The sequence below is a fragment of the Dioscorea cayenensis genome, chromosome 8 (assembly GCF_009730915.1).
Source record: "Dioscorea cayenensis subsp. rotundata cultivar TDr96_F1 chromosome 8, TDr96_F1_v2_PseudoChromosome.rev07_lg8_w22 25.fasta, whole genome shotgun sequence".
Classification (NCBI taxonomy): Eukaryota; Viridiplantae; Streptophyta; class Magnoliopsida; order Dioscoreales; family Dioscoreaceae; genus Dioscorea; species Dioscorea cayenensis.
The window spans coordinates 7302705-7326442 of NC_052478.1; the positions used below are offsets into that span (position 1 = coordinate 7302705).

At 38.4% G+C, this 23738-nt stretch overlaps 1 protein-coding gene and 2 pseudogenes across 1 annotated transcript; 2 read left to right on the forward strand and 1 right to left on the reverse strand.

Annotated features, from left to right (window-relative positions):
• The first annotated feature begins 938 nt into the window (after positions 1 to 938).
• LOC120267561 (cytochrome P450 724B1) lies at positions 939 to 3706 on the forward strand. Its single transcript, XM_039275240.1, has 9 exons — positions 939 to 1294; positions 1397 to 1721; positions 1817 to 1969; positions 2080 to 2337; positions 2462 to 2551; positions 2635 to 2713; positions 2803 to 2909; positions 3198 to 3322; positions 3526 to 3706. Exons 1-9 carry the CDS (start codon positions 1065 to 1067, stop codon positions 3629 to 3631), a joined length of 1473 nt encoding a protein of 490 aa, XP_039131174.1. The 5' UTR covers positions 939 to 1064; the 3' UTR covers positions 3632 to 3706.
• Positions 3707 to 9623: 5917 nt separating this feature from the next.
• Positions 9624 to 10189, reverse strand: LOC120267228 (annotated as a pseudogene).
• A 10102-nt stretch (positions 10190 to 20291) lies between these two features.
• LOC120266535 lies at positions 20292 to 23601 on the forward strand (annotated as a pseudogene).
• Positions 23602 to 23738: the final 137 nt, after the last annotated feature.

The following is a 23738-nucleotide window of genomic DNA, read 5'->3' on the forward strand; positions in this document are numbered from 1 at the left end:
TATCTATACATATATCAAATATATATAAATTTGATATGTACACACACCCGTTGCTAGGATGTTTAGAAATAATTTTGTATTAAGGAGGATAGAGACGGCAGAAATTATGAGGTTTTCCAAGGGATATATATGTATAAAAATCTATTTAAAATAAAAAATGCCCATTATAGACCGCCACTTGTCATAAGCAAAATTATGTGATAAATTAATCTAAATCAACACACATAGAAAACATCAAATTAGCTGTAACACATGGGTTTTCTCTTCAATAAACCATGACAAAGTGTCATTTACAAAATAAAAAATAATTAACTTTTAATAAAAATATCTAACCCATGACAAACTATAGAATAAATTTAAAATGGAATATTAGAAATAAATAAATGTGTTTAATGAATTAGATTTATCCCAAAGTTTAGCAAGATACCTTCAATGGCATTGGCACACAACGCAAACAACAAATTTAGAGCTTCAGGACAAAAACAGCATCAAAAGAAAAAACACACAAAAAAGAATAATAAACAAATAATAAATAAAAGCCTTGTGGTTGTGGGGAAGATAGATGAGCAATAAACGGCAATAAAAGACACAAGACTAGCTAGCCTCATCTATCATTGCTAGTTGAGGCTTAGGTGGACCTCTCTGTCCTGCAAGGCCTCCCCCTCGTGCGGCTCTTTAGAATAATACGAAAGCTCTCCACCCTCCACTACTTCTTCTTTACTTCTTTACTATTCATCATCACTGTAATGAACATTATGTATATATATATATATATGATATATATATAGATATACAAAAGTTATTGAAGGTTTTTAATGGGAGCGTGTTTGGATTAGTGAATATATAGGTAGAGACTTCTCTCTGTCTTTATACATTCATGTGCATGTCTGACCCTTTTAGCTGACAGAAGGCATAGCTAGATGCTACACTAGAGAGAACCAAATCTACACTTGTTGAATTATCTGAAGAAAAAGCTCTAGCTTTCTTTTCCCCACAAAGCCTCTCTCTCTCTCTCTGTGTCACAAGTGTTGATAAATAGGAAGCTCATTGAAGGGCATTGAAGCATGAGAATGATGGTTGGAGTGCCAGTGTTTCTCTCTTGTGTTTTACTGCTGTTACTTGCTCTTCTTCCCTTGGTCTTACTCTTCTTTCACTTCCTCCCTTTGCTCTTGAACTTTAGAGCTAGTATTCCAAGTGGGATTTTTGGCTGGCCTTTGGTTGGTGAAACCTTGAACTTTTTAACTCCCCATGCTTCTAATTCTCTTGGTACTTTCTTAGAACAACATATCTCAAGGTATATACATGTTTCTATATATGATCATAATGAACTTTGTTATAATGTTTTTAGGTCTAAAACTTAATTTTTTTTGGTATGTTTGGGTGTAATGAATGGAAGATATGGGAAGGTGTTCAAGACTCATCTGTTTTGCACTCCAACAGTGGTGTCTTGTGACCAAGAGCTCAACCAGTTCATACTTCAGAATGAAGAGAAGCTATTCCAGTGCAGCTATCCTAAACCCATCCATGGAATTCTAGGCAAGTCCTCCATGATAGTTGTTGTAGGAGACACCCACAAGAGGCTAAGGAACTTGGCCTTAACTCTAGTCACCACAACAAAGTCCAAACCTTCTTATCTCAATGACATTGAGAGCATAGCCATTCATGTCTTGAACTCTTGGAAGGATAAATCCATTGTTTTCTTTTGTGAAGAAGCTAGAAAGGTACATATATATATATATATATTTTCGATCTATATATATGAGGTTACCAATGCTTAATTTTCTAAAGTGATCTATGTTTATTTCTTATCATGCAGTTCACTTTCAGTGTTATTGTGAAGCAAGTGCTTGGTTTATCACCAGATGAGCCACAAACCAGTAAAATACTTGAAGATTTCCTTACTTTTATGAAAGGTCTCATCTCTTTTCCTCTCTACATCCCTGGCACTTCTTATGCAAAAGCTGTTAAGGTATTTATAAACATATGTAAATGTGCTTTTTTTTCTCTTAACTTTCAAATACTCAGCTCTATCCAACTTTCTCTTAAAAACTCTTTATCTTTTTCTCAATCTCTTTACAGGCTAGAGCAAGAATATCTTTCACAGTGAAAAGCATAATGGAGGAAAGAAGAAGAAAGCATGGAGAGGATTCAGCAAAGCAGCAGCAAAAGGGTGATCATTTTCTTGATGTGCTTCTCTCTCTCACTAACTTATCTGAAGATGAGAAAGTTAGCTTTGTGCTTGATTCCTTATTGGGTGGCTATGAAACCACTTCACTTTTGATGTCCATGGCTGTCTTTTTCCTTGGCCAATCTCCATCAGCTTTACAACAAGTCAAGGTGCATGATCACCACTCTTAGCCTTCAACTCTCTATAAAAAACCATCCAAAACAGACCCTTATAAGTCTATTACTATTCTTTTTTTATAAAGATAAGTATGAATATTCATGTTTTTATAAGCAGCAAGAACATGAAGATATCAAAGCCAAGAGAAACAAAGATGAATATTTCTTGTCATCAGAGGACTATAAGCAAATGGAGTTCACTCAAAATGTAAGTGTTATATATTTAGAGAGACAGAGAAAGGTTTCATTAATTTATCACTTTCTTTTTTTGAATATCTTGTTGCTTTTCAGGTGATTAATGAGGCCTTGAGATGTGGAAACGTTGTCAAGTTTGTTCATAGAAAGGCTCTCAAAGATGTCACCTTCCAAGGTGCTTCTTAATTTCAACTTTGACCATGAATGCATGCCTCTTAAAAACCCTATCCCTAACCCTAACCCTAACCCTAATTTATCTGGCAGGACATTTGATTCCAGCTGGTTGGAAGGTCCTCCCAGTATTCAGTGCAGTACACTTGGACTCATCACTCCATGACAATCCCATAGAGTTTCATCCATGGAGATGGGAGGTGATAAAATAATTCTTTAGTTAATCTTAATTAATTACTATTGCAAAGAATCCTTTCATGATCTTGATATTTATTTATTTATTAAAAGGTTTGTTGTTTATTGTTCCTTCAAGTTATGGACTAGTTGATTTTTTATTTGCAAAGGGTATGTTTAGTGTTCAATCATATCATAAAGTTGTACTTTGTGAATAATGTAACCCTCTGAACAGAGTCATCATCAAATCATTACTTCTTTATTTTTATTTATTAATTTTAATTTTTAAGTTTTTAATGGTGTTGAATCAATAGAATCAAAGTCAAATGACATGCAAGAAGTATACTCCTTTTGGTGGTGGGTCAAGACTATGCCCAGGCTTTGAACTTGCTAAAGTAGAGACTGCCTTTTTTCTCCATCACCTTGTTCTCAATTTCAGGTATTTATTTATTTATTTTTAATTGTATATATACAATATATATATATATATATATCTAGAGAGAGAGAGAGAGAGAGAGAGAGAGATGTTGATATATCATTTAAATGCAAGGAACCTCTAAGATGCTATAGATAGTTTATATTTGCTGAATTGTACCATGCATTAAAATGGTTTAATTGTTTTTGTGAAAATTTTCTTTGTAGATGGAAACAAGAAGGTGAAGATTGCCCCATTGCTTACCCTTATGTGGAGTTCCCTAGAGCACTTCCATTAGAGATTGAACCAATTCCAATGGAATCATCACTTTGATGAGATCTTCTTGTTCTTCTTGTAGTATGAGAGCCAAGATGATGTATCTATTTCATTAATATATCTCTTTTAGCTTTATTTTATATTTTCTTATATATACATCATGCTTTATTATATGTATATTATTGAGGTCGAGTGGGAGAAATCAGCTTGGTCATAAAATTTTCAGTACCTTGTTTTAAACTATTTGAATTCGTAATTCACAAAACAAAAATAAAAAATAAAAAAACGGAAGGAAAAAAATATAATGTGTTCTTTTCAAAGTTGAAGAAAAGTTACTTTTAATCTCACAATATTAATGATTCCATTTATTACCTCATTTTAAGTGGATAAGTCCTTAATTAATAACACGGCTTTATCCTCATGTCTTGTTTTGATAAAAAAAAAAAAAAATCGATAAAATTAATAAAAAAATATAATATTATTCAATTAGCTTTTATAGAGTTTGCTAAGATCCAAGCAATGGTGGCAAGCTATTTTTTAACCTAGGAAAAAAATGGAAGACATTTCTCTCCTAGGTGGCACGATTGGCGCTTATGATGGAGCATTGACCAAACATGACAGAGAGGGTATTCATGACTTTGAAGACTGGGGCAATCTCCCAGAGATCCTGAGTGATGGTTCTAAACCCATTTCAGTTGCCCTGAAGTAACTTGTTCCGTCATAGTGTAGAGGCGAAGTCCGTGAGGCAACTTCCTTTGCTATGGCTGCTATTTCTCGTCCTCAACGCTCGGACCCTTCTGATGGTCGCTCTGATGGATAGAAGACGGTGCGACAGTGCCGCCGTAGCCCCACCTTCGTTCTTCGCGTTCCTCTCCTCAGACAGCGGGCCATTCTGGAAACAAAAGACGCCATTCGCCGGCAGTGCAAGGCCTCTTCTCTTACTACCTGCGACCTAATCATTCCTCTTCAGAATGCAGACACCGTCTCACTTGCCGATGCCTCGGAGCAGGGCATATGGCCGTCAACTATCCCTTTTCGGAAGATTTGCTTCTAAGGTCCCTATGCCGTAAACGCGCCCATTAGAACTAAACACAAATGTTCTTCACCACCAACGCGGGATGGCATCATTCCTACGCCTGACGCGTCCAGCACTCGAGCACTGCCTCCTCTACCACGTTCCACTGTATCCCTCCCTATTTCTGAAAGCCATTCGGAAGTCGCATAGTTTTCTTACAAAATTCTTCATCGTCTCCATTATCTCCGGCCAGACCTCTGAATTGGCTCTCTTGGAGGGTCTTTCCAACCTGCTTGGACCCCAAATCCTGAAGGTGACTTCATTTAGGCCTCGGCAGTTCGAAGCTTCCTTTAAACTTGAAAAAGACGCCCGGGTGGCGAAGGAGCTCAGCCCGTTCAATTTGAATAGCAAGCACGGGCCCTGCTCGATGTAACTCGGTGCTTGGTCCCCAGCTCTTGGTGCAACCACCTCTCCCCCCGTCCACCTCGTGGATTAGTCTCTCCAACCTGCCATTGCACTGCTGCAATCCACTGCCGAGGTCGACGAACTATGCCCATCCTCTCTCTGCCAACTTCATTGGGAAGACCGACGTAGAGGCTGGTAGCTCCGTTCTTGAGCCTAGCTCCATCGATGCTATCGACATTCTCCATGCAGCGATGCAGCCAAGCTCCCGCTTTTTACCCATCCGGCCGTCAAACCCCCGTTCGACGTCACAGCACCCCTCAGACTATTAGTCCATCCCTGCCATCTAAACCTGGTTACCCGATGGTTGCTAGCTCGGGTAACGTGTCCATAATTCGCGCCGATGCTGTCTGGAAGCAACCGGAGAGTGTCAAGGCCTCCCCGCCGAACACTATGAACCTAATCATACGGCACCACTTCGCGTCGCCTTCTTTGATGCCTACCATTGGTCAATTGGGGAATTACATATCGCGAGGAGACCTCATTCATTCTCCATCGCATGGAAGATTTTCCCCCTTACCCGAAGCCTTATTACGAGGCAAAGTGAACAATGTCGTTAACCAGAAGGGGAGTCCCAATCTCAAGGTATTTCCAGCGGTAGTATGGTGCCTCGGGATAATTCTGCTTCCTCTCATGCTAATGCCTATCCCAAGACACACATATGCCCTTCTTGACAGGTTGTTAATCCTAAGACAGCTGATCCACACCCTTGTGTCTGAGTTTGCCAAAACCAAGATCTTCCCAATCCCGAGGCAGTTCTTGAGGATTATACCAAGCCCATCTCTGCTTCTAATCCCATGAACTTTCAAGTTGCCAATCCGGAGGCAAGCTCTGTTGTTAATTCTGAGGCCATCTTGGTTGTCAATCCCGAGACTCCTTCTGTTGCTAATCCCGAGACAAACATTGTTGTCATTCCCGAAGCTTCACTTGGGCCTCTCTATCCTGTATCAACTCTCCCCTCAGTGTTAAGAGGAGAGGCTCTTAGTGGTCTAGAGTCTATCCTTTTGAGCTTCGGGGTTGCCCCTATTCCTTGTATCCCCTTGAGTTCTTCTAATGACACCCAACATTTTGCTTTGTCGATGCCCGCTACCCGCTTGAACCTTCTCCCTCCTTTCATTAGTGGCATTCCACCTAATTATTCCTGGATCCCCCATAAGTGGGCATGGGCTCTACTCTCTCGGATCCCGTGCCCGCCTGAACCCCTCTTCTCCTCTCTGCAGGACCCCCTCAGTCCCTGGTCCCCCCTTCAGGGGCCCCTGGACCCCAATGCCAAAACCTTGCCGTCTATACTCGTTTTGAGATCCCAAATGCTTCACCTCCTTAGCTGTTGTCTCCTGGGTATATCGATGACCTCCTATTGTTAGACGAAGTTGACTACGAAACTGATGAAGATGAAGATGGGGTCCACCGTAACTTCCTGGCCCCGGCAAAATATCTGGAGGCTGGCAACCCACTCTTATCGCCCGCCCAGCCCTTGCTTTAGTGACAGAAATAAGAAGCCGCCAGCACACTGGACCAAGGAATTAGGCTATGTTAAGGATCCCCCTCGCCTGCTAAGGAAGAAAAGTGGCACCGACAACCCCCAGGTACTTCCTCTACACCCCCTTCTTATCTCAAATTGGATTGATGCTCAATTGGCTTGCTTTAGGACCGCGTGCGATGTAGATTTGGAGATTTCCTAGGGTCATAGGGCCCAACTTCAATATTATTCGAGCATAGGAAGCAGACCTTCCCTCGTCCCTTTTAGCGGCAGAGACCCCTCTCGAGGTCTGTCCTCAGAGCCTTGATAGTTCCTAATGAAAGTTCTTTCCTGGAACGTGAAGGGCCTAGGTAGGCTAGAGAAACAATTCCTAGTAAAATACACCCTGGAATCAGGGCATTTTAATTATTGTTGTCTTTAGGAATCTAATCTTTATTCCATCACCCCTGTGTGCTAGAGGTCGATTGGTGGGAAACATCTCCATTGCTTTGTCTCCCTCCCTGTAGTGGCCTTTTCGGGGGGAATCATCATCGCTTAGAACAGTGTTGTGGTTTCTGGTAGAGTTACACTTTGGGGGACTTTTTGTCTGTCTATTGAGTTCTCTTACCCGCACAACGTGCACATTCCAGTTTGGCGTTGCACTACTATCTATGGCCTTAACAATCACTCCCTTAAGAACCTTTTCTGGGATGAGATCAGATCCTATCAGTTCTCTACTCCGACCCCGTAGATCATTTGTGGGGACTTCAACGTGATCTTCTCCCCTTTGATAAGAGTCAAGGGGCCCCTAATTGGGATGATATCGCCAATACGTCCATGTTGGTCTCTGATCTCTCCCTTTTTGAGCCATCACTTCGAGGACAAAAATTCACCTGGTCTAACAACCAGGGAAACACTCTGGGATCGAAAATACACGTCTTGCACCATGTCTGTGAAACAGACACCAAACGGCACATCGAAGCACAAATATCATATTTGTTTCATGGGTTCTTCCATTCCCAATAGAGGGAAGCCTCTATTATTAATTACCCCAAATAGTGTCTTGGGAACCTCCGATTAAGGGCTCAAATACAAGTAAAGGCAAGAAAATTTGTAAATTATAAATCTTATTATTTATGTTATATATATATATATATATATCATTGTTGTTGCCTGTGCCTTGTCACCATGTTGCATGCCTCATTATCACTTTGAGATATATATTTCGTTATTGCCTTGCAATTCGCCATTGCCTATACTTTATCACCGCGTTGCATGTCCCACTATTAAAATGTCTTTCTCATTACTGCCTTAAGATATATATATATATATATATATATATATATACTCTCATTTCCATCTTTCATATATTTTCTAAAATTTGTCCTTTCCTTGAATTGAACATTCTTGTTATTGCTTCGGACCGAGTAATTTTGTCGTTGCTCTGCATAAGTGTCAGATGTTGGCATGAGACTACTCCTTAATACCAAAGAGGATAACAACATGTCATTTACTCTCGGAGTTACTAGCAACATCAGTATTTGATATATTTGTTCAAACCTTTTTCTTCATTGTTGCACATCCCATAGTCCTCTTCATGGTTCGAATCATTGTAGTCACCATCTTCTTCCTTATTTAATCGGCATCACTAACATTTCAAATGGATTATTGGGATCCTCTCCCAGGTTTGGAAACATTGGTAATGATTTATATTTATATATATATATATATATATTTAAACATGAAGCCAAAATTATCACTATTGCTAACCCTTTTACAATCAATCAAGCCTCTTGCTTAAACTCATGAGATATCATGACAAAGCTAAATTGTGCATGCATGCATGACATGATGAACATAAATATGCATGCTTCTCATTTTGAAAATTCCACGTGCATGGTAAGTTTCTTTTTTTTTATTTATTTTATTTTATTTATTTATTTATTTATAATTTTTTAAAAAAAAATATTAAACATAGGTCATAAGTAGATTCAAAATGATAATAATAGCATCTGCATGACACTGCATAATGGATGAGTATAAAGAGGGAGACTAGTAACATGACTGAATGATTCTAAAAGTCTTAACTTTAGGATAACATCTCAATGACTGCTACCAAAATAAAGACAGAGTCAAAATACGCCTTGTTTAGCAACCCAACTGAAGGCCTGACAAACGTTTGTCCTATAGCTAGCTGGCTTTCATAAACAAAGATCAACCGAAATTGTTCACCAAACAACCTGGATGGCTATCAAGCAGGCATATATGTAGAGGTATCAATTTGTTTAGGAAGCTCCTTAATGTCAACTTCAAACCTTTCTTGGAACTTATTGAGAATTTTTGAGTCAAATGCAGATGACACAAATGTAATTGCGAGCCTCTTGGTTCGGGCATATCATAATTTAGGACAATGTTCACTCGCTCAATATCAATGCCCATGCCAACCAAATCAGTGGCCACAAGGATCCTTTTGTGCCCTTCCTTAACAAATTGAAATGTCACCCTTCCAGGCCTGATTAGCTTTGTCATATTCATACCCATCTTTGAATCAAAATGCGGGTTTGATATTGTAGTAACATCAAACACGGGCCTAATTATTTGGAATGCTATTTTCTTCTGTTTGTTAATACTAACCTTGATAGTACTAAGGTTAGTTAGCGTAGGCATGTTAACAACATTTCCATGTTTATCTATTTTTCTATCCCTGTCCATCTAACCGAAGAACTGGAGTCTTTGACGGCCTTTGAGGTGTGATAACATCCATTTTGAAGGACCTGGGAACATGTTTATGAGAAGTGCAAACTCCGGATCCTGATGAAACCCCATTTTAGCAGCAAGCTCTTGAGCTCATTTTACAGCTTCAAGATTATGCACATCATTGAGTCCATAAATTACACTAGGAGCATGCACAGATGGTTTAGCTACAACAGGTAAGTTTTGTGTAGTTGGATCCCCAAAGAGCTTCTTCTCATGACGCTCTACAGGGGTGAGTTTGCGTATGGTGTTCCTATCAACACGAGCTTTTTCCCGCTCAGCTGTATTAGTGCGTATTTCCATCTCAAGTTTTGCTGAATCTTGAGTTACTTCAGAACCAAGAATTTTCATGAGATTGCTCATCTTGACCTTAGGTTTAGGAGGCTCCAGCAGGCCTTATAGTGAGCATCGACAATATCATGACCAAAGGATTCGTCAGCACTGGTAGAGCAGTAGTATGGACCCTGAGAGCCAGGATAGCCTTCGATAGGCCACTCAAGAGGCCACTTAACACCCTTCTACAGAAGAGTGTACTCTTGTTCAATCCCATACCAAGGTACTTCAGCTGCAACATCAGGGTGGCTAAATATCTTGGCAGCATTATACCTTTTGTTAGTAGGAATTGGCTCTCTTGCAGGAGTATAGCAATAACACATGACAAGGATATTGTTTCTCCTCCTGAAAGGATCCTTGAAAATGGCCTAAGGATAAAGAATTACTTCACTGTCTTCTCCTGGTGCTTGGCCTGTGCTGGAACCATCATAATTCCACTTTGAAAGCTTGCTAGGATCGGTGACAGGGCAGGGGATGTCCTTGCTTTGCTCCTAATGTCCATACCAGATCCTCAAATCTAGATGTACTCAGCGATGATCTTCTCTATGGTGTCACTAAGGTTGAGGTTGACGAGATCATTAAGGAGCGCCATGGCAACCACGAGAAAGAGAAACAAAGATCTAAGAAAAACAAGGTACATGATGCCATTAAGCTCATCGGCATCTTCCAAAACCTGATCTTCAAAACTGTCACCTCTGTCTCCTCTTCTCCCTCATGCCTTCAGAAACCCTAACCTGTTTCCCGCTCTTTTCCAACTCCTCAAGAGGTTCATCATTCTGATCTTTCCACTTCCTCGAAGAGGACTGAAGCCTCTCTACGGATTCTTTATGGGGCAAACTTTCTCTCTCGGAGGACCGCTCCCAAAACTTCTTGGAATCTTCTCGGGAAACCCTATCAACCGATCATTCACGCCGCTTCTCAACATCATCCAGCGAGTCCCTCCCCGAGCGAGTCAACGATCCCCACTGTTGCGGTGATATACACAAAATCATCATGGGAGAAAACCCTAGCACGCTCAACCGGATCCCTGCCTTTATCAATAGATCGTTCACGCCGCTTCTCAAAATCCTCTGGCAAGTCGCCCCTGGAGCAATGATTGCTATCACGGTCACTACGGTGGTGGCGCTCATCGACATGTTTCTCAGTATGTTGATGGTGCCTAGGCTGGTGATCTCGATCTCGGTCGTGGTCCTCTAGTGATTTCCAGGTAGATCGATCCCTCTCACAAACCATATCCGGAGCTCAGAAAGGTCAAGAATGAAGGAAACAATTGATTCGGTTTTGAGTTTTGATACTTCGATTAGGAAATAAAGCCACACTAACAGGCCCAACTTCAAAAAGGCTTGAGCTCTCGCCCCATAAAGAATTGGTCCATCGTACACCGAACCGAGCATGAGCATGGACAATGATATTGTCTTCATCAGGGATAAATGGCCAGCGCTCCGATGATGGCCCACCGATGCAATACCTTTATCCTCTTTACTTCAATTATTAGCCATATCATCATCAGTGAGCACTTGCGACGGTGGGACGATTTCAAGCTTTACTTCTTTGTCCTTTTATGGTGGTTGAGAGACGCGATAACAGTAATGATGATGGTAAGCAGCAACATCAGCAGAAACAATGGCAGCGTACGTACATCATCAGCAGTAGGCAACGGCGGAAGTAACAACGACAGCAGAGACGATGGCAGCGTGTACTTTCTCTTTTTTTTCTCTATTTTTCTTCTCCCGTCTTATCTCTTCTTTTTCTTTTTTTTCCTTCCCATTTTTAAAGAGTCTTCTCATTCTTATCTTCCATATCGAAACCCTCCCGTAGAATCACAACCTTCCATGGACTAAGAAGAGAATAAGATCTAATTTAAAATTTTAATTAAATTTTTGAAATTTAATTAATAAAATCCAATTTGTCTCGGGATCTGTATTTGGGTGCCTCGGGATTTGTATTTCCCAAGTTGCCTCGAGATATGTTCTCAGGCGATATGAAATTTAGGATCGCCTCGGAATTTGCCTTTAGGGCTATCCCGAGATCTGAAATTGCCTTGAGATAGGTGTTCTCAAGGGCAATCCTGTAATTTGCATTTTTTTTACTTGTCTCGGGATTTGTATTCTAGTCCAAGACAACCAAATAATTTATTTTAAAGGGAAAATTCAAAATCAATTAAGATTAGGACATTTAAATTTTAATTCTAAATATATCCATGATTAAGATATACATGAATTTTAATTAAATTGGGATTTATTAGGACATATGTTATATTATTTATATATAAACAAACACGACTTGGGTTAAGCTTGACAGTTTCTTGCTTTCTTCTACTTGGATGTCATTAGCTCCGAGGTGTGTCAAGACGGCCCTCCCAAGATTTGGCTTCGACCATGCTTCCATATGCCTTAATTTGGGATGTTCTCGCAGCATAAGCCAATGTTTTCATTTCGATCATGTTTAGGAAACTACTGAAGGCTTCAGCAATCTGATTATCCAATGGTAGCTTCTTCTGTTACCTCTTGGATGTGGTGCTTTTACCATAGGCAAGAAGCTCTACCTGCTAAAGCACAAACTCCGGCGCTGGGCTAAAGAGCCCTTTGACTTTATCTTCATTCAAAAAAGTGTCTTCTCCTGGAGTTGCATGAATTAAACACCAATAAGGAAGATCGGTCTCTCTCCTTGGTTAAGGTGGCTAAAGAATCAGAAGCCAGGGTTCTTTTGAATACTGCCCTCCGGTAATAGGAAATCTTCTAGAGGCAGAGAGCCTAAACCACTTGGCTTAGGGAGGGGGACGCCAACACCAAATTTTTTTACGCAGTGGCTAATGGTCAGTATAATCGTAATGACATCGCCCATATCATGTCTGATGGAGTTTGGCTTGAGGATGAAAAGGACATCGGGACCGCCTTTTCCAACCATTTTCAGGCTATCTTTGGGGTTAAGAGAAACTTCCGCTTTTTAGCCAATTTGCCCAGATTGTTTAATCATAAAGATCCAATGGATCTTTGTTCCTTGGAAATCCTATTCACTTTGGAGGAGATTGAAAAAGTTACCTTTGACCTTAGGGCAAATAAGATGCCGGGTATTGATGGTTTTCCACTCGCTTTCTTCCAAAATCATTAGGATACTGTTTAGGCTGATCTGCCTTGCCTCTGTTATGACTTCCTCAATGGAAAGGCAACCTTGAAAGAATCAATTGGGAAAATATTATTTTTATTCCCAAGAAGGACGCCCCTTCTAAGATTGGAGATTTTCGGTCAATCAGTCTTATCAACACTCCTCTAAAAATCATTAGCAAGATCTTGGGCACCAGGTTGAGTCAAGTGATAAATGCTTTGATTGATAAGTCCCAAGCTGCCTTCGTTAAGGGACGTTGTATTTCTGATAACATTGTTGTTACTGATGAACTAATTTTTAGCATCCAGAAGCGTAAACTGAATGACCACATCTTTAAGGTGGATTTTGCCAAAACTTTTAACATGGTTGATTAGGAATTTCTCTTGGATATTCTTGTTGTTCGAGGTTTTTGTTGGAAATGGATCTCCTAGATTAGGACCTTCCTAGAGACCTCCAAGATAAATATTCTTATTAATGGATCTCCGTCCGGGTACATCCGCTACCAGCATGGCCTCTATTAAGGTGACCCGCTGTCACTCTTTCTTTTCATCCTTGTCACAGATGCACTGAATGTCATGTGCACCCATGCCCTCGCCTCAAGAGTGCTGGTGGGTGTCCCCCTTGGTCACCAAGTTAGCCTTTGTAACTTACAGTTTGCTGATGATCACCAACTGATCTCTATTGGTGGACCAGATGACTTGCCCATTCTCAAATTGATTATTCTCCTCTTCGATGGTCTTTCCGGCCTTGTAGTCAATTTCAGGAAAAGTTGCTTGTACTCAACTTCCCGGAATAACACCCCCTCTTGAGCTGACACCTTAACACTAAACTGCCCCATCAATCCTCTCTCGATAACCTATCTTGGTGTCCCACTCTCTGGAGGAAGACCCAAAAAGCAGGATTGGTTTAAGCTCACCCTTTCTATTTGTAACCGCTTGGCTAGTTGGAAATAGTGATACCTTTCGCTGGGGGAGGGGCAGGCGTATCATCTTAGTCAACTCGGTTCTATCCTCAATTCCTTCCTACTGGATGTCAGTGTTTGAGCTGCTTGTTTGGGTAAGGCGTGATATTGATATAGTTTGGAGGGACTTCCTCTAGAGTAGCTATGACCTCACCAAACCTAAATTTCGCCTCATGAGTTGGTCCCAAATTTGTAAATCTAAAGAGCATGGCAGTTGGGGAATCCTTAATCTTTGAGACTTTAGCCTAGAATTACTGGGCAAATGGTGGTAGAAGATTACCACCCCAGGAAGTATATTTGGTCTGACATCTTTGCCTCTAATTATGCGGTTTATAGTGACACTATTTCCCTCCTTTACACCATACCTAGGAGATAATCCTTCTTCTGGAATGGTACCTTAAGTTGTCGAGCCCCTTTTATCTCTAGTATTGAGGTCTCAATCAAAGATGGGAGGAATACCTCCTTTTGGCTGGACAATTGGATCGACAGATCTGCATTGAACAACAAGTGGCAGATTTTATTCTGGCTAATTCGGACCCATGTTTTCATGAGCTCCTCCCCTTAAGACTCTCTTTGGTTTTATCCTTAAGCTCATATTTCAAGACTTGGTGTTGGTCTAATCAGGGTTTTATGGTTAAATCCTTCTACTCCTTCCTCAACGATAGTGGACTTTACTGTGCTTGGGCCAAGGCCCTCTAGAGGGGTCATTGTCCGCTGGAAGTGAAAGCCTTCTTCTGGATTGTCCTCCATAACAAAATCCTCACTTTGGATAACTTGGCAAAATGGAGGTGCAACTTTATCTCCACCAACACTTTTGTGCTCTGTCACGCTACTAAGGAAGGGACTTCTCACTTTCTTATTACTTACCATTTCTCATCGAGGATATGGGCTCACTTTGCGTCACTCTTTAATGCCCCTCTTCCGTCCTCTTTGGCGGAGGCTTGGTCCTACTGGGCCACGTTTGGTTCCCAACACTTGAAACCCCTGGGAAATATCGTAATTAGGGCTATCTGTTGGAGTATCTGGACTAAGCGAAATTGGCATCATTTTACATTTACATTTTATGATGTCTCAACTATAATCTGTAAAATTGATCGTTTGCTCATCGATTGGATCTCTGCAGCTCCTGATACGGCTAGAGTGTAACTTGAGGATTTTTTCCAGACGATCAAGCGCAGCTTGGACTTCTTGGAATCCAGGTCTCACACTCCTAACGAGCCGCCTACTTGGGCAAGCGTGCCAGTAGACCCTCCCTCGGGTGGCACTCCTAGCTCTTGAGTATCTTCCCCCTATGGTGGTAGCTTGCGCTACTTCCACCCTTGTTGTTCAAGTCTGTTGTGTTGTTATGGTGTCCCTTCACCCCTAGTGATGTGTGTTTTCTTGTTTCTTTGTTGTTTTTCTTCCCCTGTCATCTCTGTTGTTTTTTCTCCCTCTGTAACCCCTTTTTTGTTGCAATGAATTCGTGGTTTATCCACTTTTTCAAAAAAAAAAAAAGCTTTTATAGATGTATATAATAATCAACTGATAAATCAAATAAATATAAATAACTAAATATATAACTTTAATTATAAACTAATAATATTTTAAAATAAAATCGAATAATAATTTCTAACCACTTAAATCGTAAATTATAAGCCCCATCCCTATTTAATCCTAGGCATATTTAATCCTACCCCATTGATTTTATGTTTTCAGTTTGAAACCCTAGCCACCTCTTTGCCTCCTTCTGATTTAGATCACCGTTTAGGAAAAGTGAGACCTAGCCTCATCTTTCTCTCCCTATTTGCGTGTGGTGCCACTGGCGTGGACGGGAAAAAGAGTCTCATCATCAAGGGTGTTTCACTTTTTGTTGAGGTAAGCATCCTCTTCCTTGGATCTTTAGCTAAGTTGTAAAATTTTCATTGTTGTTTTCTAGATCTTGATCTATTAATGTCAGATGTTAATGATTGATGGGTTAGATTAGCTTCTTATTCTATATAGAGCTTGAATTAGTTATAGAATTATATTAGTAAAGTTGTAGAAGTCGACATGGTCTATGGATTTGAGAAATTTCAGAATTTATGGCTCTGTAATGGTTGAGTTATAGGCATATTACTATACTTGTACTCATATGATATTTCTATAGAAAAAAATATAAAGATTGGTTAGACAATTTCATGGTCTTATAGGTGGAATTTGGAGAAGAGTGAAATAAGAAAGTCATAGAGTTTGATGTTTTCTAGATACCTGCAAAAATTCGGATTCTTTGGATCCGTAGTTTAAAAGTTATAGCATTATTAGTGTAGTTGTGCCAAATGATATTATTATGCAGAATCTGAAGTTTGTTCGGTGTTTTTCATGGGCTTAGATGCTGTATCTGGTAAAGTATAAAATAATAAAGTGATGCACTACTGAGTTATCTGATTGTACATAAAATACTATTGCTTTTGAAGTTGTAGATTGAGAGATATACATATTTGAAAGGGATACACTTGAATTACAAGCCTGCAGAAATAGTTGGATATTCAATTGAATGCTATAAATTGAGTAGTACTCTAAATTATGTAAATTTCAGCTATGTTATAGTCTTAGGTGTCTATTTTTCCCAAAATCTTGAAATTTGTGGTTTGGAGAAGTATATATGAAGTTATGATGGTTTTAGTACTCAATGGTCAAGTTGGAATTATTGATATGGCCTTTAGAGTGGGTAATCGCTATTGTACCATAGCAAAAATCAATATTTGTGAGCATAGAATAATAATTTGAACTTTTTGCATTTGTACCCTTCTACAATCTCATTTTGTAATATTATTTTGATTATTAGCCTCTTAAGCTTTGCAACATCATCAAATATTGTTATTGAAAACTAACAGGATCTCTTCCCAAATATTGGATATGCCAAAAGCCTTGATTTGGTGTAAGATTTTGAGAGTATTTTTGGGTGTTAATCAGGTTAATAACCACATATAAATCCTACTATATCTACGTAGTCTTCATCACTTATTAAATATTGTATGATTATTTAATTAATTTATATAATCATATTTTGTTGAATTAATTCATTTTCAAAATTATGATTGTTATTATTTCTCGAATTATTTAGTTTATAAATTTTTGGGCAACTATATCTTTTCTTTTTAATTATTTTAATTATTTATTTAATTGGAATTTGTATAAATTATTTGTTCAAGTTTGAATTTAAACAACTGGTTTATTTTGATATTATAAAAGTGGGATCATGCGATTGTTAAAATTTTGTTTGGCAAATTAATTTGTATTTTGCTTGATTTGAACTTTGATACTTTGTTGTTTTTTGAACATAAAGTATTTTGACATAGAAATTAGTCCCAATTAATTATGCACTAACCCTGTCACTGGGGGTTAGGGGTGGCAATAATCTGTCCGGACCCGCCGGCCCGGAATAAAAAGGGTTTGGACATAAGGTTTGCAAATGCGGGCCGGGTCCAGACATGGCTTGGTTGTTCGGATTTAAATCCGAGCCGGGTCCGGACATAGAAATTCGGACAACCGGGCCCTTTTAACCCCTAAAACTTTAAAAGCCCACAACCTTAGGCCCATTTGTTTTAAGCCCATTCTTCTAAAAACTTTAAACATATATTGTTTTTTCTATTAAGACTTAGATTTTTCTATAATTTGAGTTGAGTTTTGGATTATTGATGTTTTTTTTTTGCATTTAATGTGAATTAAATTATTTTTGTATAATTTAATATTTGAGCGAACTTAAAAATAGCTTATAGAATTCGGACAAATTTGGACATCCAGACAACCCGATTTTAAAATAAACCGGGTTTGGACATGCCAAGTTTGTCCGAATTTTAAACTGGGCCGGGTCCGAACACAAGTTTTTCTATTTATATTAGTAGTTGTCCGGACTCGGTTTTGTCCGGACCTGAATTTTTGCCACCCCTACTGGGGGTTAAACACTAACCTTGTCGACATGTAATTCTGTTTAGAGACTATAGTTCCGCACCATTCTGTCGGTGAAGAATAACGACCTCTGATATTCTTGCTTGGTTTACAGAGGATAAACAAATGAACTCTGATATTTTTGTTTTGACTATAATTATTGGGAGATATATACTGTATTTATCTGAAAATCAGCCTATGTTGGATGTTTTTGTTTTGTTTTTAGAATTGTATTTTGGTAATTGTTCTGCTATATCATATTACTGATTTTTATTTTGAATTTTTTAGGCTTTTTATAATCCCAATATTTTTAGTGGTTGCTTACTGGGCTGTCAAGCTCATAAATAATTGTTTTCTCTTTTTCAGATCAGGAGCAAGTGTGTGGTGAATAGTTTAGTGGGACCATTAAGCGAATACTAGTTGATTAGCATGTAAATAGTTCTTCTACTTGTGAACCTAGAACTTGTTATTTGTTTAAAGCTTTGACTCTTGTATTTTAGAATTTCCTTTGATCAATAGTTGCAAACTGGTTATTTGTATCCCTTGAATTCCTTTGCTTTTGTGAAGTTGTTACTTTGTTTTACTTTTTTTTTGTTTTGTGAGACAAATATTGAGGCCTTGTGTGCCACTTGGTCTAAACCTTGTGGGTATGCGGCCGCTTGTTAGCGCAACTGGTCCAAAGAGCCGGGTTTGGGGCTTGGCATAAATAAATCAATACTTGATTAATTATAATAACTCATTGAAATTTAAAAGAAAATGATTTTTTTAAAATTATTTAATTAGATAAATTGGAACTATTTTTGTTGCGTGTGAAGAAGCGCGGAACTAGTATGGCAATTCGTCGAACACTTGGTGTGCAATATCACAATACCTAGCAATCACACAATGAATGGGCAATACAAGGATAACATACAACCAATCTCACAAGAATAAAGTAAGAGACACCAATTTAACGTGGTTCGGCTAAGAACAAGCCTACATCCACGGGAGAACAATGCTTCACTATATCATGGGGGAATAACAAGAGTACAAGAGTACAAGAAATAGACATAAAGCCACAAGAGGATTACCAAGCTCTAAAACAAGCTTTACCTCAAAAACAAGGATCTTACCTTGCTTTAATGAGATTAAGCAAAAACAAGAGCTCTCCTCTACACCTTCACTCTTTCCACTCTCCAAATACAAGAGAACTCACCTCTCTATCTTTCTCCCTTTTCTCTCATTCTCACAACACCCAACAAACATAACCCTATATAAACAATAGAGCAATCTAGACCATTGGATTAAAAGAGATCAAGATTTGGCTTCATCCCAAGGATATCAAGCCAATATTTAAGAATTTTTATATTGGATCGGACTATAATTTGTCAAAAAAACCCGAATCCGTAAAGAGATCGAAGGGCTAATCCGTCCATTGAAAACCTCAAGCTTTCTTTGCAAGTAAAAGCACTTCGTTGCATAGTCTCTTGTAGGCGATCTCGCTCTCTTCTCTGTTGCCTCTCAGGCCTTGCTTGGATGGAGCGTGGTGAAGGTTCATAAAGTAAGGTTAAGTAAGGGAAGGGAAGAGAATGTAAGGGTTGAATTTATATCTTGCTTGGGGCAAGAGTAAAGTAAAGAAATGTTATGTAACTTTTTGTGTTTGGATTGGAGGTAAAGAAAAATAAGAGTTTGTGCTAATATTACCAAAATATCCTTGATGTCTCTAGCGCATTTTTAATGTTTGTTTTCCTAAATTAAGAAACATAAAATAATATTACCAATATAAAATGCTTACCCTTTGAGATATAGCTTCAATAATAAAGAATATTACTTGTTTAATTTAATAAAATGATAAATTAAAAAAAAAAAAAAAAAAAAAAAAAAAAACTTACTTATCGGAGGTTTGACAGGTCTCCAACGAGAGTTACCGAGGATCACCGGAGATGGGAGGAGGAGACAAAACTCTCAAGGTTAGGGGTTGAGTTTTCTACCATTCATTCCCATCTTGTAATAAAATAGGATGCTAGTTAATTACAATATTGTAGTAAGGTATTTTTGTCTTAAAAAAATATCAACTTTCTCAACCTTATATAAGATTGAGAAATGGAAGTAAAATGGGGTGTTTTCAATAGGGATGGTAATTATATCCAAACCCGACCCGACCCGGCCAGAGTTTGACGGGTAAAACCCGATTTGACCGGGTTTCGGGTCAGATTCGGGTAATACCCGACTAATGTAAAGCAGGTGCGGGTGTGGGTATGGGAATCCTAATACCTGACTCGAACCCAAACCCAAATCCGACCCAAAATTCAATTAACAAATATACCCAATTATATATATTTAATTTTTTTGTTAGGGTTTTTAAAATTCTTACTCTATGGTGTTGAATTTGTCTATTTAGTATTGCTTTGATATATATACTTTTAATTCCGACTCTATGGTGTTCATTTAAATAAAAAAAACTATGATTTTTATTGATATTTTTAATTTTTATTTGGTATATTTATTTTATTTTAAAATTTTTTAAATAGGGTCAAGGCGGGTGTGGGTTGGGATTTTGAAAACTCGTCGGGTTCGAGTTTAGGTATGGGGCCGGGGTAGTGGATTCAGATGCGGGTATGGTAAAACCTGTACCCGATCTGACCCGACCCGACCCGACCCGATCCGATTCGATCCATTGCCATCCTTAGTTTTCAATCCCCGAATTATCTCCCAAACTTTTACTTCACCCTCAACCCTTCACTCCAAGCAAGGTTCAAAGAACCCTTGATTCCTAAACCCTTCTCAACTCTTTCACGGTTTCACCCGAAGCAAGGTTCAAAGAACTCTGTCTTAAATTCGAACGCTTGATTTGGTTTCTAGGGTTTGCTTCATCGATTGTTTCGAACGAGGAGCAATGAAGATCACTGTGATGATCTCTGATGAGCAATTCATCACGTTAGACGTCGATCCTGATGAATCTGTAAGAGCCTCTTCCTGCTTTCCTTGGGCTTTAAAGGTTTGATCTTTTTTTTTTTTCTCATCGTCTTGTTGCTCTTGCAGGTGGAGAACCTGAAAGCGCTTCTTGAAGTCGAGGTGAGGAGTTTATGGAAGAAAATTAGCTTTTTTTTTTTGGGTGGTAGAGATTGAGGTTTTGATGGCTTATTGTGGGTTTGGGTTTTATGCAGACAACTGTTTCGCTGCATCAGCAGAAGCTGCACTTCAATGGGAAGGAGCTGGACAATTCTGATTGATTGAGTGGGGTTGGTGTGAAGGATGGAGATATGATGATGATGCTTTGGTTGATTCTATTCTTTCTTAAATTGCGGAATTTTTTACTTTTGAATGATTGGTTCATTTTGTAGAATTGAAATAATGTGTTTTGCATGATTTTGCTCAGTTGGTTTGATTGTTTGGATTTCAATGGAGAATTTATGCTCTATGTTTCAGGGTGAACAACGATAGTCTAAGACTGAATCCTGATGGTTCAGCTGTGAATCCTAGTGCTTTCCAGCAGCACATTCGTAATGATCCAGAGTCAATGGCTCGATTGGTTCAGGTATGAGTCTGTGCAAGTTCTTATTGTATGCACATTTTAAGAAATTCTTGAAGCCATGATTTTGTCCAGAGACATGTGGCTACTGAATGAACTGCTTCTGGTTGTTAAGCTATGCATAATAAGTAACATGATCTCACTTATATTAAAACTTTGTGTTGTGAGTGGATGTATTTGGATTTCTAAATGGTTGCCTGTTCCTTTCCTGGGCTTTCTTTATGAATTGGATCACTTTGAACTGTTAAATTTACAATAGCCATCCATTGAAATGTTTGCCTGGATGCGTGGGACTGGAAGATTTCCAACAATTGATAATGTAGTTAATGATTTTACTTCTTGTGGTATATATGTTGATCAGATTCTCTTTAATTTGATTTCCCCAGTAATTATATATTCTGTCATTTAGTTAATCCTATGATGTAGGTGCTTCATTTAACCATTGTGCATAGTTTCTCTCATGTATTTCTTGTCTTCAATGTCACCATTTGAAGTGCTCAACATATTATTGTTTCAGATATAATGGACTCATGTATGTTGTTGCTTTATATGAACATTTTGAAATAAATTATAGGCAGGCAAAACTTATATAGATGCCTACACCTTGGAATTTCTGATTGAGAGGCTCACTTCTTGATTTGTGGTGATCCACAAGTTGAATTGCCTCTAGAAGGCAATCTCATTGGCATTGTAGTTAGCTAGTATTGCTGATTGCAGATTGCTAATCTAGATGGTCTCGAAATCTACACAGATAATAGCTTCCTTGTAAGCCATATTGAAAAACTGCTGCTGAATGCATATGCCATCATCAGATATAAAAGACTGCATTGCCTAGTTCTTACTGCTCTCTGTTTGTAGCTTCTGGTTAATTTTACTTGAGAATGAGTGACTTATGTAAGTTTAACTAGTTATATAAAATGATTCTGATTTTTTTTCTTTTAGTTGTTTAAAATGATTTTTTTTCCTCATTGGTGATTCTTGGTATTTGTGAGGAATGTAAATCTGTAGGTAATTCTCAACAGTTTTAACTGTCGAAGGCAAAATGCTACTCTTTTTTTTTTGGCCATTAGCATCTCTACTTTGTTTGGTATATTTGTTAAGATCAATCATAATTGCTTATATTGTAGGCTGATCCACCAATGTCACAAGCAATACTTGGAGATGACCTTGATGGACTGTAGAACCTGCTGCAGTGCTGCGTGAACGTCATCAACAGAGATTGGAGTATCAGCGTAAACAAGTAGAGGAGCTTGTAAGTGCCATTGCAATATAACTCGTTTTTTTTCTTATTCTTGTCTTTGGAGAAAAATATACTTTTAGCCGTACTATCTTTTGTAGATACTAACTTATCTATCTTAAAAATAAAGGACACAAACTTGAGCTGTTATTTGACATATTATTTCATAATTTTATGTGGCTGTTGTAGTTTGTCTTAGTGGTGCTAATCAAGTATTCATGATTTGATGACGCTGTGTGAATGTGGCATCCATGGATAAATAATTTTTATGTTAGTTCTTGAGTATGTGCATGATGCAAGTGCTAGACTATGAGCAATATTAATATGCATACACTTGCTTATGCTGCTTTTTTCCTCCTGGGTTTCTAGGCTTTGATGTCTGCAGATCCTTTTGATGTTGAAGCACAGAAAAAAATAATAAGCTGCCATTTGGCAGGTTATTATGCCATCCATTTACTGATCATACTATTCTTCAAATTATGCTGTCAGAGTAATGAGGCTACATTTTAAACCTTGTGGTGTCGCCGATTAGTTATGTCTTGAGGTTTAGCTATTTTATAATTAAATAAAACTTTGACTTCTAATAATGGCAAAAAATATCAAATAGTTACGAAGGTTATTTGAGGATTTTTTTTAAACAGAAAATCCATGTGTTTGTAAACATAATCTACTTATGTACTATCTTTCAATTTGTATATATAAGTAGCAAAATAGCAAAGTAGCATGATTATTGTTTCCTCCAATTGATATTATGAGTATGACCTTGGAAGTCACTAGAGCAGGAAAGAGGTCATGATCATTGACTTAATATGAGGTCATGACCATTGACATGAATTGGAATCTTGATCATTGACATGAAATATATGTTTCCACATCCTTTTTAACAAAGTTTGTCTCTCCTGCCTGAGCTGTTACCATCTTTGTGGCTAAAAGAGAAAATAAATAGATCCTTTAGCTAGATATGTTGTTCATATGAGGTATTTCTATGAGAAACCAGTTAAAGCAGCATTGGAACTCCACAGCTTTTGAAAAACATTGTCATTATTACGTTGATGATCAATACGCATACTTTGGTTGGTGTAGGTTGATTTCTTTATAGGTTGCAAAAAGGGATTGATGAAAATTGGGAAGCTGCACTGGAGTATAATCCTGAAGCATTTGCACGAGTGCCGAGTGGTATGTGGCTGCTTACTACTTTTTGTAGCTGGTTAACTGTATGAATATAATTCATGCATTTTCCTACGGACAGGTAATGTTGTATGTGGATATGGAAGTCAACAGAGTACCTCTGAAGGTAGTATCAAACAGTTCCGTCCTGTAAAATTAATCTATTTTCTGGTTTGTGTTTATGCAACTTTGAACTTATCAAGCTCAAGAAAAGCAACAAGAAATTGTCACCAAAGTGTTCGGTCAATGCATAT